Raw genomic sequence first — 13,227 nt, 5'->3', positions numbered from 1 at the left:
AGTCTTAAAACAGCTAAATATTAGTTTAGTTTCAACTAATACTGTATATGCATTTATTGACACGAACAAACAGCTATATTTTAAGTAACACATGCAGTAACAAATGTTTTTTGTTTAGATGTTCCCTAAAGAAAGAGTTAGTAGTTTGTTAATTTGACCAGATGAGATATATTCTTGTATAAAGATCTCCTTATCTGAGGAAAGAACATTTACATTTTTAAAACATTTGCATTCAAACTTTATGCTTCAGTGCACTGAAAGTGTTTATAGATCTGTGAGTTTATGACCGAGTGATTTTCTAGACCTCGACTGTGGATCTGAAACATGACTTTAATATCCATCCTTGTTTGTGTACTTACAACCTGCACCTGGGGTAAGAATATAACAATAGATGTATAAACTTTAGCTTCCCAGAAGAGCATGATGGTGGTATGATGAAAAGATGGACAGTGACTTTAATTTGATAACTAAACATTTTTCAGTGCTTTACTGTTACAGCTTCAGATGTACACAACAAATTTATAATTTTGTATTTTCTGTCTTTCAGTTACTGTTGGACAGATTTTGACTCAGTCTGCAGATCAAATAGTGCAGTCTGGTGAAACTGTTACTGTTCAGTGTAAACATACACCAGCAATACAATGTCATAAACCAAATACCACTCAGCATTGTATGTCCTGGTTTCATCAGATTCCTGGAGAAGTTCCTAAACTCCTGATCTATCTCACATCAAACAGAGCTTCAGGTGTTTCTGAAAGATTCAGTGGCAATGAGGATGGAAAACACATTGATTTTACTCTGACCATCAGTAAAGTTCAGCCTGAAGATTCAGGAGTTTATTACTGTCAGAGTCAACATAGCAGAACAGGAGACAGTAAGAACCCAGACTGGGTGTTCACACAGTGTTAAAGCATCAAACAAAAAACATCCATCAGATTTTACTGCTGCAAGGATCTTTCTGAAATTGACAACAGCTCACTGTAGATATACTGTACATACAGAACATCATTTATATTGTTGGAAACAATAAATTTACAAATAACAAAATAAGAAAATGACAGCTACAAGTTATGCCAGAATACAAATACAGTTTGTAGGAGTAAATGTTAAAGTTACTTGATCTTTAATTTTTTTTCTTTTGCATATCAACTTACTTCTAAATGCTTTACGTCATCTGACATTTTTTCAAATATACTTTGCAGTAACAAATAAAAAATTTGGCCAGATGTTTTAGTCAGACATACCAAGAAAAATCTCTTGTCAAGTCTGATATTATACACATGACAATATATAATGCCATAGTGATAGTTGTAATCAGGGCTTTGAAACAGATTGTTTTCGCGATTGGTTTGTTCCGAACAGAAACAGTATTTTAACGTTTCCGGCTCAACCCTAAAATTGATGTTCCTGAACCGGTTAGAGCAAAAAAAAAAATTAAGTTTCAGAACCGGTTAATAACGTTCCATGTCAGCTGTGGGACATACAAATAAGTAGGCTGATCATTAGGATATTAAACTTAAATTATTAGTCTACATAATTTTCCTTAAGTCTTTATCTTCATCAAACATTAAAAAAGGCTACATTATGTAAGCGGCATACAGGTAACTGTAATTTTGACATGCCTACATTTGTTTAAGCATTTATACATACATTAATTACCATATGGTGCTATATTCATGCTTTATTATACTTATGGTTCTACAGAGGTGCTATAGGTGCTAGTATAGTGCTAAATTATTCTGAGTGTATAAATGCTAAAACAAACAATATGTGTGTCTTCAAATATTTCAGCTAAAGTCAAATTAATCAAACATTAAAAAGTTTTATCTGTTTTATGATTTCAGTGAGTCTTCAGTGGTGTAATCTGTTTCCATCCTCTCTACACTTTCAGATAGTACTACTGCAGTAAACTTTGACTAAGGGAGGTTTTTGTACAACGCTCTAACACTGTGTGAACACAGATGATGTAGAATTCAAGAAATGTCGACTCTGACAGTAATAAACTCCTGAGTCTTCAGGCTGAACTTTACTGATGGTCAGAGTAAAATCAATGTGTTTTCCATCCTCATTGCCACTGAATCTTTCAGAAACACCTGAAGCTCTGTCTGATGTGGAAGAGATCAGGAGTTTAGGAACTTCTCCAGGAATCTGATGGAACCATGACATACAATACTGAGTGGTATTTGTTTTAACACAATATACTGCTGGTATATGATTACACTGAATAGTGACAGTTTCACCAGGCTGCACTGTTTGAGCTTCAGACTGAGTCAAAATCTGCCCAACAGTAACTGGAGGACAAAAAAAGAAAAAACAAAATCATTAATTTCGTACTGTTGGACACATTTACAGCTGTCACAGTTCCAAATAATTAAAGTAGTTTTTAAGATAAAATTTTATTTTTTTGTGTTTATACTGAAGTGCTCAGATCATAGGTGTGCACATAACATATAAACACATAGGCTATGTTTATAGATTAAATATTAGTGGCACATATAAAGTCTAAGCTACAGTACCATTCATTGTCATATACTTACCCCAAATGCAGGTTGTGAGTATCCAGGCAACAATGGATGTTAAAGTCATGTTTGTTTTCAGATTTACTATGGATAAAATCTGTTAATCATAAACTCTCAAATCTCACAGATCTATATACACTTTCATGGCACCGAAGCATTAATTTGCAATGCAAAGTGTTTTCACAATGTAAATGTTCTTCCTGAAAAAAAGATTTTTTTAAAAGACTTACTATTACTCTTCTTAAAGATTAATAAACTAATCTTAATAAAGAGACCAACTAGCGCAGGGGTTTTAGACAAGGTTTAGAATTAATACAGGACTAGGCCTTAATTATATTAGGACATCTAACAAGCTAACCTTACAGAAACCTTACAGACAAAACAACACCACTGATGTAAAGATATGTCAAAGCAAGGTGTTTTTAAATTAATGCAGCTCAAAAATGCATTTGAGTCTTGGACTACAAGCCCTGTCCAGGGAAACCGCCCCTTAGAGAACCATAAATGTGAATTTGAAGAGGGTCAAAGCTGTACTTGTGCAGTTTTCACAAAGGAGCACCCTGATGTGTTCATTTTTAACACATCATTTTGTGTTATCCTATTTAACACATTATGTGTCATTTCGTGTTGATTTTGTGTTCAAATAAAAGGGACAACACAATATAATTATGTTAAAACAACACAAACTGTGGGCAACAGTGGGCATCACTCTTTGTTAGTTTGGTTATGTACTGCATTATTTTAGTAAAGATTCTTTTATATGCTATTTTACACGTAAGACTCTAATATATCACATACTGTAGGAGCCTATTTAGCTTTAGATTCAGCATTTGAATATTTTTGTTAGAAATGATCTTAATATGTAAGCAGTACTTATTTATGTATATCATTTAGACAAATATTCTGTATGTTTACATTGAAAATATATAATGTGTTAAAATTGTGTAATGTCTCTTTAAGAATTTGGGGACTGTAAAGCTTGCGGGTAGTGCGCTCTTTGGAATACAGTGGAGTCGCACAGTTTTCTTTACCGCATCTGTGATATTTAAGATTTAAGATGATATATTGTTTGTATATTTTTTATGTTTGATTTAAATGATAAACGAGATCAAAGGAAGATATTTAATCAGAAAACAGAGTATATATATATATATATATATATATATATATATATATATATATATACACATATACATATACATATATATATATATATATATATATATATATATATATATATATATATATATATATATACATATATATATATATATATATATATATACATATATATATATATATATATATATATATATACATATATATATATATATATATATATATATATATATATATATATATATATATATATATATATATATATATATACATATATATATATATATATATATATATATATATATATAAACATTTCTCAGATTTATTACTTTTGTGCACTACAAATGCAAGTTGATGTCATACTGGGATTCCATGCAAAGATAATTTACAAACATGAGACCGTATAGACTTATCACTCACACACCATTTTTAAACAAAGGTATGTTGTCCCGTTTAGATTAACGCCAGTAACAAACTCATTTAAAACTCAATTTTCAAATTCAGTAATTGTAACTGTGTTACTTGATTTTAAAAAATACTTTGTTACATGCTCATTACCACTAAAAGTAGTGGAATTACAGTAACACGTTACTCCCATCACTGTTCATAACAAATTTTTACTCAGTTAAACAGATACAATACTGTTTATAGAGATTATGCAGAAGTGCAGTTAAAAAATCTGACAAAAGAGGTTCATATATCATTTTAATGGATTTCAATGGTAGCCTTTACAAACAAACATTTCATATTGCAGTAATTAGGGGTGGATTTTGGTCTTATAAAAATGTAATATAGGCCTATATAACAAAATAATATATTTATTACAAATATGTAGGGCCTACATATGCAATATCTATTTTAAAATACCAATATGCGTGTTAAATATTGCAGTTATAGGTGATAAATGCAAATGGTGTAGTCGTAGTGTTACCGTGATAGTGTGCAGGAGGTTTTTGTACAGCGGTTCAATGGGTTTGTATCACTGTGGTGGACTTTTGGTGGAGGAACAAGACTCTCAGTTGGAAGTAAGTAAATCTTTCTTTATTATTAACATAAGATAATAAAATATCAGAATAAGAAAAAACAATAATAACGAAAATAAAATACTCTACACTGTATTTTTTTTGCTGCAATGTAAAAAATGCAGCATTAAGTTAAAACAACTTAGTTTTGCAAGTCAATTTTACTTTTTTAAGTTTTGACCTGTGAATAGTTGACATAACTAATAAAAACTAGTTGCATTTTTTTTAACTTAATTTTCTAAGTTAAAGTAGCATAAAAATGTATGTTGATTTGACAAAAATTTGGCATTTTTGCAGTGTATTAAATTGTAAAACGTATTCAACTTACTACTATTTATCTTGACCAGAGATGAGTTGTTATAACTTATAAAATTAACATGACTTATTTCAACCATATTTTATAAGTTGTAGCAACTCATCTCTTGACAGGATAAATAATAGTAAGTTGAAATGACTTGTAAATCTGAGCTGATTAAATAAAAACATGAAGGCAGCAAATATTTTTTTACAGGGTACTATTTTATTTTCATTGTTGTGTAGTGTACTTACAATTTGACTATAATATTTTTTTCTACTTCTAACTTCTGATCATTTCTACTGGTTTAGAGTTTGTTCAATAGTGATTTAATATGATTGTTTATTTTTGTTATGAACTACATGAGATGCACGAAAAGAAACAAACTTCTATAGGTTTTAAATTATACAAAAATGTAATTATTTGCAAATAGAACAAGCTAAAAATTATTTTTAAAATAAAAATAAAGTGTAAATATACACATATACACACGTTTTGTTATATAAAATATATATATTTTTAATGAGTCTTCATGGGACGGAAAGTTTCACACCATGATCACACTAAGATAATATATTATACTCGTAATAATTTACTAATTTGCAGTTATCATTGTAATAAAATATAGTAATAATATTATTATATCAAATCAAAATCAAGCTTAATACATTTACAAGCGTAATAAATGCATTATGTCAATGACCATAAAATTATGTAATATAAAGCCAATGTGTATAAAAAAGTTTGTGAACATTGCTTTCAGATCTGCTTGATTAATTAAGCTGAAAACAAAGGAAGTGAAACACAAAATGTGTGATAAAGCCGTTTATGACTTTAAGAGAACAGAAACTTTATAGTTTCCATCTCTCTCTCTCTCTCTCTCTCTCTCTCTCTCTCTCTCTCTCTCTCTCTCTCTCTCTCTCTCTCTCTCTCTCTCTCTCCTCTCTCTCTCTTTCTCTCTCTCTCACTCTCTCTCTCTAGGTAATCGTCCCCCAACTCTAACGGTTCTGCCTCCCTCCAGAGATGAGTTGAAACAGGGTAAAGCTACAGTCATGTGTGTTGGCAGTAAGGGTTATCCCTCTGACTGGAAGCTGAACTGGAAGATTGATTGTAGCAGCAGGAGCTCTGGTGTGAATCTGAATCCCAGTGTTCTGCAGAAGGATGGACTGTACAGCTGGAGCAGCAGTCTGAGTCTCACTGAGAGTGAATGGAGATCAGCATATACCATCAGCTGTGAGGCCACTAAGAGCTCACAGAATCCAGTGACCAAGATCATTAACATACAACAATGTGATATAGAATGAGATGAGAACACACACACACACACACACACACACACACACACACTCTCTCTCTTTCTCTCTCTCTCTCTCTAACACACACACTCACATGCACACACACAAATATATAAACATTGATATGTATGCCCACAGACACAGATATCAAATGTGACAAAATTAGATGCTGCTTTTCTTTGCTCTTTGATTAATGAATGAAATGTGTTTCTTTCTTAATGCTTCAATTTTCGTATATTTGACATTTACAGTGGCAAACTATTTGTATTAAAGTGTTCTTTTAAAAAAAAATAAAGCTTTGTGAATCATTAACTATGCCTGTTTTATCTTTTGCTTTTACCTGTTATTGCACCATAAACATACACCGTAAAACTTCCTTGTTGCACTTAAATTTTTACATTTAATCAAATTAAACTTTCATCAACTTTCTAGACTAGTTTATATTAATTATACAGTAACAATGTTGAAATAACTCAGCTTTTTAAATTCAGCTTTGTTTTTATAATTTATAGCAAGTTCTTAATAGTCAAGACTTTTGTACAGTGTAGGGATACAGTTGCTCCACTGGTTTGTTTGTTTGCTAACTGTATTGTGCATTAAAGTCAAAGGCTCATATAATATTTAAAGTGATGCTGCGATAAATAGATTTCAGCTATTTAAAACTGTACTGTAGCATTGAATGTATTGAATGTAGTATTGAATGTATAAGCATTCTTTTGATCTGCTACAATGTTGCTGTAGGCTACTATAAAGATATATAATAATTTTATGTTATACTGCAATATATATATATATATATATATATATATATATATATATATATATATATATATATATATATATATATATATATATATATATATATATATATATATATATATATATATAAATATTGCACCGTGAAGCAACTTTATTTTTAAGTCTGTGAAGCAGTGAAGTCTGATAGGGTTTTTGTATGAAACTTTAACACAGTGTGAACACCCAGTCTGGGTTCTTACTGTCTCCAGTTCTGCTATGTTGACTGACAGTAATAAACTCCTGAATCTTCAGGCTGAACTTTACTGATGGTCAGAGTAAAATCAATGTGTTTTCCATCCTCACTGCCACTGAATCTTTCAGAAACACCTGAAGCTCTGTCTGATGTGTAATAGATCAGGAGTTTAGGAACTTCTCCAGGAATCTGGTGGTACCAGTGCATAGTATACTGAGAGGTATCTGTCTTAACATTGTTTATTGCTGGTGTAGTTTACACTGAATGGCAACAGTTGCACCAGACTGCACTGTTTGATCTTCAGATTGAGAATATGGGCCCTATCTTGCACCCAGCGCAATTGACTTTGTCAGTGACGCATGTATCATTCGTATTTTGCACCGGCCCACAGCGGGTTTTTCCCTCCACAGACCACGTCGGCAAACTAGGGAATGAACTTGCGCTCCCTGGGCGGTTCAGCGCAAAAAAAAGAGGCGTGTTCCGGCGCAAACCGTCCCTGATGCTATTTTGCAGTTTCAAAAAACAATTGCGCCACTGACCAGAAAAAAAAGTGGTAACACTTTATTTTACGACCCGCAAAGTACCGCGTAATTAAACCGAATTTAGCGTACCTATTTGTAACAACAGGGTATCTCAGTACGTACTTGTAGGTATAAGGGAACAATATTTTAAGTTTGGGGTAATAAGGGGGTAAGAATATATGGAAAATTATTCTCTAAGTATTTCATAAGGGTACCTATTGTAATATTACGCGGTATGACGTCTATGGGTAATATGGTCTATGTGTAATATGTTTTTTTTTTTCATATTTGCTACTTACCTGATGAAGTGTTTTGTATAGCCTACAGTTGATGTCTACAAGCCACGTCGGCAAATAAAATATAACACACAATAAAAATAATAGCAACTTGTACCTCTTTGATCTGTATATGTATACATGAGTTACGAGGTAACTCTTATATTTGCGGGCTGGAAATTAAAGTGGGGCTTATTCCCCGCTTGTTCTGTGTATGTACCAAGTAACTCTTATATTTGCGGGCTGTAAATTAAAGTGGGGCTTATTCCCCGATTGTTCTGTGTATACCAGGTAGAATAACTCCCTGAATAATGTGACAAATCTGCATCAGTATAGTCTAGGAAGTGTTTGTGTGAAAAATGCATTTGTGTTCATGCAAACAATGCTGAATACTGCTCTTGTTGTGTAATATTATTCTATTTGTATATTTACTGTTTTTCTGGGTTTGTGAACTTTAAGGCTGAATTTAAAATTTAAATTCAATGTTAATACGTATGCTGCTAATATATTTTATGTACTTGCTTCAACAACAAATAAAAACATAGGCTATGATGTTTTATTAACAAGGTTCGAGAGGAGCATGATCAGATAATTAACTAATCAAGCACAGGTGCATCTCATTTGGTTATCAGCCAAACACTACATATATACAGACATCCTACCTACCTCAGTCCTGAGATTGTTTTCAGATATCCCTCCACCACCCCAACTCGCCACTCTAATCTGGTTTCCCAGTTTGGGATGGGGGAGTTCTCCGGGTTCGGGCCAAACCCCGGATTCGGAGTTCGAGCTTCACTCCGGATCCTGAGCCCTCCCCCAGGACAGCACTCCAAAATATGGACTTTTACTTTTACAAAATATTACTTTTGCAATCAGATTGGATGTAAGGGCGAACTCGTGAAACATAAAGAACCCAGTCTCACGGAGTTGCGTATAAATCAGGCGCGGAGCTATGGGCGATTGACAGCTGGCCCGCCCAATCAGAAATGTAAAAAAATACTACTGTGTTTAGTTAGACATGTATACTACTTTATGTGTTGTATTTTATCTATTGCATGTTAAAACAGTAAAATTATAAATAAGCCTGATAACTATTTAAAAACTATTAAAGCAGTTGAATGTTGCGTTATAATGAGAAAAATATTCCCGAGCAGCTTTCAGCCATGATCACTCTGAGAACTTTTTTTGCAAGCAAGTGGAAAACGTATTTTGAATAACAACACGTTATAAATATGTGCTGCGCGCTTTCCTCTCAATAACATAAACACACAACAAATATGACAGCGGGGTAAAAAATAGAAAGAAAACATCTGATCACAGTGATGTTGTTTGATGTAGCGATATAGCAGCACTATAAGTCACGCCACGGAGACTGGGTAGCTTATTGCTACACTTTATACAATATAGCCTATTGCTTTTAAGCAACAAATAGCCTATCATAACAACCTATAAATTGAGACATTAATTTAAGAAATGCATTAAAAGACGTGTAGGCTGCGGAAATATAGTGGGTTCACTTCAATCCACACCACAGACGTTCTTGGTTTGCTTCTTATTTATTAAATCGAGGCAATTGTTTGATCAAACATTGATTAATATTAAGATACAATTTATACAAAACGAAATTCACTTTAAAGAAAGTTTTTCTACAAAACAAACCTCGCAAAATCGCTTGCCCGACGTCCATTACGGGCTATGGCGAATTCCTGTCGGGCTACAAAAATGTATCTGCGCCTTGGCCGTCGGGCGGAGGAAAAAATATTGTAATGTGTTTGCATTCTCTCAGATTTAGTTAGGTAATTATGTTGTATGTAATTCGGCGTCATCTTGTTAGCCATTACTATCCTCACTAACAAGTGAAACTGTCAGGAAATGAAGTGAAAGCATTAAATCCATTATTCCTTTCGTTCACGTCTGATATGCGCGCTCCTCGGCTCCGCTCTTCACGAGTAGGCTTGCTCTTGTGCTCATCAAAAAGTATATTAAATGTTTCTTTATTTGTCATTTCGTTTAACCTCAGAGTCTAACATTATTCTAGCAATTCCCTTTTCTTTTTTTATTTAGTAAGTTAACTTAAATATGTGAGAACGAAAATATATTTTTAGTGATTTGCATGAAGAGAATATGATGTTAGAAGCTTCATTTTAAGCATTTAGTAGCCGTATTTATTTAAACACTTTAATAGGCTATTTAAAAAAGTGATATAAGTTTTTTTGGGGTTCATTTATATTTCCTGTCTGTCACTGTGTGCACTGTGTTTTTTGTAGGCTATGGCCAAAAAGGCTTAATAAATGTCACGTTGCATTACAATTTAAAGTATCAATAATGTCAAAAATGTGACGTGCAGTTCGGGTGTGTGTGTGCTGTTTAAATTAGTGTTCTGAAGTTTTGACGAATTTTATAAACTTGTTATAGTTTTTTATTCAAAAGTGACACCCATAGATTCAGGGCCACCCGGACTTAATCCATGCCCACCCATATGTCACGTTCTGCATCCGCCACTGGTATAAATAGCACAAAGTGTGAAAATCGTGCAATTCATATGTCAAATTTAACTTTGTCGTGCATACACCGGTCCTTCCCATTTACTTAAACGGCGCATCTTTATTTGGTTTTTTTTATCTATTGGTTTCTCAATTTTTTGCTATTTTTTTTTACCTTTTTCACTTGGGTTTAGGGTTAGAACAACTTTTTGTTATATAAAAAACCCCAATTCTAACCCCAACTCCAAGCGACCATGGCTTAAAAATATACAAAAACATGGAGAAACCTGTATATTAAATAACCTCCTAAAGCATATCTCAAATCTAACCCTAAACCCAAGCGAAAATTGAGAAACCAATAAATAAAACGACAAAAAAGGCGCGCGTATCATATGCATGCCAAAGTAAAATTTGGCGTATGTATTGCCCGATTTTCACAATTCATGCTATTTATACGGATCTTAATGAGACTGGTACTTAAAATAAAGCCTACTGTTTGTTCATGTCAATAAATGCATATACAGTATTAGAATGAAGTTGAAACTAAACCAATATTTAGCTGTTTTAAGTTGGAATGTATGTTTTTATCAAAGTCTACTCTGTGTTCAATTAAAGTTTTGTAAATTAGTAAATTGTTTTAATTTTTTAAGTGTAAATGTGTTAGAATCCGAGCAATAGAAAAATAAATCATTAGCACATGTTCATAAAATACAGTATGCTGTTGTGCTCATGGAAAATACATATACTGCACCTTTCTAAAATACATATGTTGCTCTAGCAAGGCACCATAATATAAATAATAATAATTATAATAATGCATATTTGAGATTTTCACAACAAACAGCTACAGTTGTTCTTACAAGTGCTGATCTTATAGAGAAGGTTTTTGTATGATGCTTTCACACTGTGTGAACCTCCACTGTGGTTTCTCCCAGTCTGCAATGTTACGTTCACCCGTACAGTAATAAACTCCTGAATCCTCAGGCTGAACTTTACTGATGGTCAGAGTAAAATCAATGTGTTTTCCACTCTCACTGCCACTGAATCTTTCAGGAACATCAGAAGCTCTTTTTGATGTGTAATAGATCAGGAGTTTAGGAACTTCTCCAGGAATCTGATGGTACCATGACATACAATATTTCTTGCTTGCTTCTGAATCCCAGCAATTAACAGCTGGTGTATGTTTACATTCAATAGTTACAGTTTGACCAGGCTCTACTGTCTGATCTCCAGACTGAGTCACAACCTCACCCACAGAACCTGTAAAAAAGTTTATTTTGCAGTAAATGTTTTGTCAGCTTTAATAAAATGTAAAATTCTGGAAAGATCTGATTAAAAAATAACTTTATTTACCCTGAATGCAGCAAATTGTCCAAATGACGATACAAATCATAGTTATGATTCTTGGTGATGTTGTCATATTAACTAATTTACGTTCAAAGTGCCTCAAAGCTCACAGGACTATAAACACTGTCAGAGCAATGAAGCATGAACAGCCAATGCAAAGCACATTTAGCATGAAAATATTCTTCCTTAGTTAAACAAGGTAAACAAAAGGTATTTGTGTAAATTAATGAAAATAAAATACTCTATGGTAATGCTTTATATTGGAGCCTGCAATACCACATACACATGCTTATAGGGAACAATATGCAAAATGTAGGGTTTAAAGTGCTAAGAATATGGAATATTAAAAATTATTTATACGGCATTTTATAACTACAGCCTACCTATTACGTGGTATGACTTACAACAATCTCTGGATAGCTAATATTGTAAAATGATATAATGAGTTTCTGTTATGATTTTTTCTTATTCACCTCTTACCTGATAAATGTGTATTGCACATGGTCAGTCTCAGTTAGTCATGTCAGCAAATAAAATTTAAACATAAAATGATATGACACATTACTTTATTTTAGTATACATAATGTATAATTAAAATGTTTTACATGGCAAAAGTGCAGCAGATTTAATTTAGATGCCATGTTTCATTATTCAATAGGCATTCATTATTCTCTCTAAATACTGTGCAAATATTGCATAATAACTACATTTAAGATGGTAAATTTGCACAGTAACTTATGGGGTTAGTGTAACATTTCTATGATGTAATTTAAAGGGATACTTGCTTTGTTACCTCCTTGATCTATATAATTATAAATGTATTCAGGATTTTATTGGTCTCGCAGTTTGGTAGATGTCTAAATATTTGACAGAATTTAAATACAACTGCTTACACTCAAACAAACATATCAAGTTTTTATCCATTCTGTGTCTGTTTATTCCCCTCTACACTTTCAGAAAGAGCCACCTGCAGTGAAGTGTGCGATAGGTTTGTGTATGACACTATTTCACTGTGTGAACACCCAGTCTTTGATCTTAACATCAACATTCTTGTCATGTACACTCAGTAATAAACTCCTGAATCTTTACTGATGGTCAGAGTAAAATCAATGTGATTTCCACTCTCAGTGCCACTGAATCTTTCAGAAACACCTGAAGCTCTGTTTGATGTGAAATAGATCAGGAGTTTAGGAACTTCTCCAGGAATCTGATGGAACCAGGACATACAATACTGGTATTTGGTATAAGACATTTTATTGCTGGTGTATGTTTACACTGAATAGTAACAGTTTCACCAGACTGTACTATTTGATCTGCAGACTGAGTCAAAATCTGCCCAACAGTGACTGAAAGACAGAAA

At 32.9% G+C, this 13,227-nt stretch overlaps 2 protein-coding genes across 2 annotated transcripts; one reads left to right on the top strand and one right to left on the bottom strand.

Moving 5' to 3' along the window:
* The first annotated feature begins 1 nt into the window (after position 1).
* Positions 2–6,551, top strand: LOC135778196 (immunoglobulin kappa light chain-like). Its single transcript, XM_065288664.2, has 4 exons — positions 2–373; positions 548–895; positions 4,628–4,663; positions 5,937–6,551. Exons 1-4 carry the CDS (start codon positions 325–327, stop codon positions 6,257–6,259), a joined length of 756 nt encoding a protein of 251 aa, XP_065144736.1. The 5' UTR covers positions 2–324; the 3' UTR covers positions 6,260–6,551.
* Positions 6,552–7,262: 711 nt separating this feature from the next.
* LOC135773525 (immunoglobulin kappa light chain-like) lies at positions 7,263–11,950 on the bottom strand. The gene is made up of 3 exons (XM_065283169.1): positions 11,874–11,950; positions 11,394–11,780; positions 7,263–7,486 (listed from the first exon to the last, which is right to left on the bottom strand). Exons 1-3 carry the CDS (start codon positions 11,938–11,940, stop codon positions 7,263–7,265), a joined length of 678 nt encoding a protein of 225 aa, XP_065139241.1. The 5' UTR covers positions 11,941–11,950.
* Positions 11,951–13,227: the final 1,277 nt, after the last annotated feature.

Source organism: Paramisgurnus dabryanus, chromosome 19 (assembly GCF_030506205.2).
Source record: "Paramisgurnus dabryanus chromosome 19, PD_genome_1.1, whole genome shotgun sequence".
NCBI classification, from domain to species: Eukaryota; Metazoa; Chordata; class Actinopteri; order Cypriniformes; family Cobitidae; genus Paramisgurnus; species Paramisgurnus dabryanus.
This window is presented reverse-complemented; position numbering and strand designations above follow the sequence as displayed.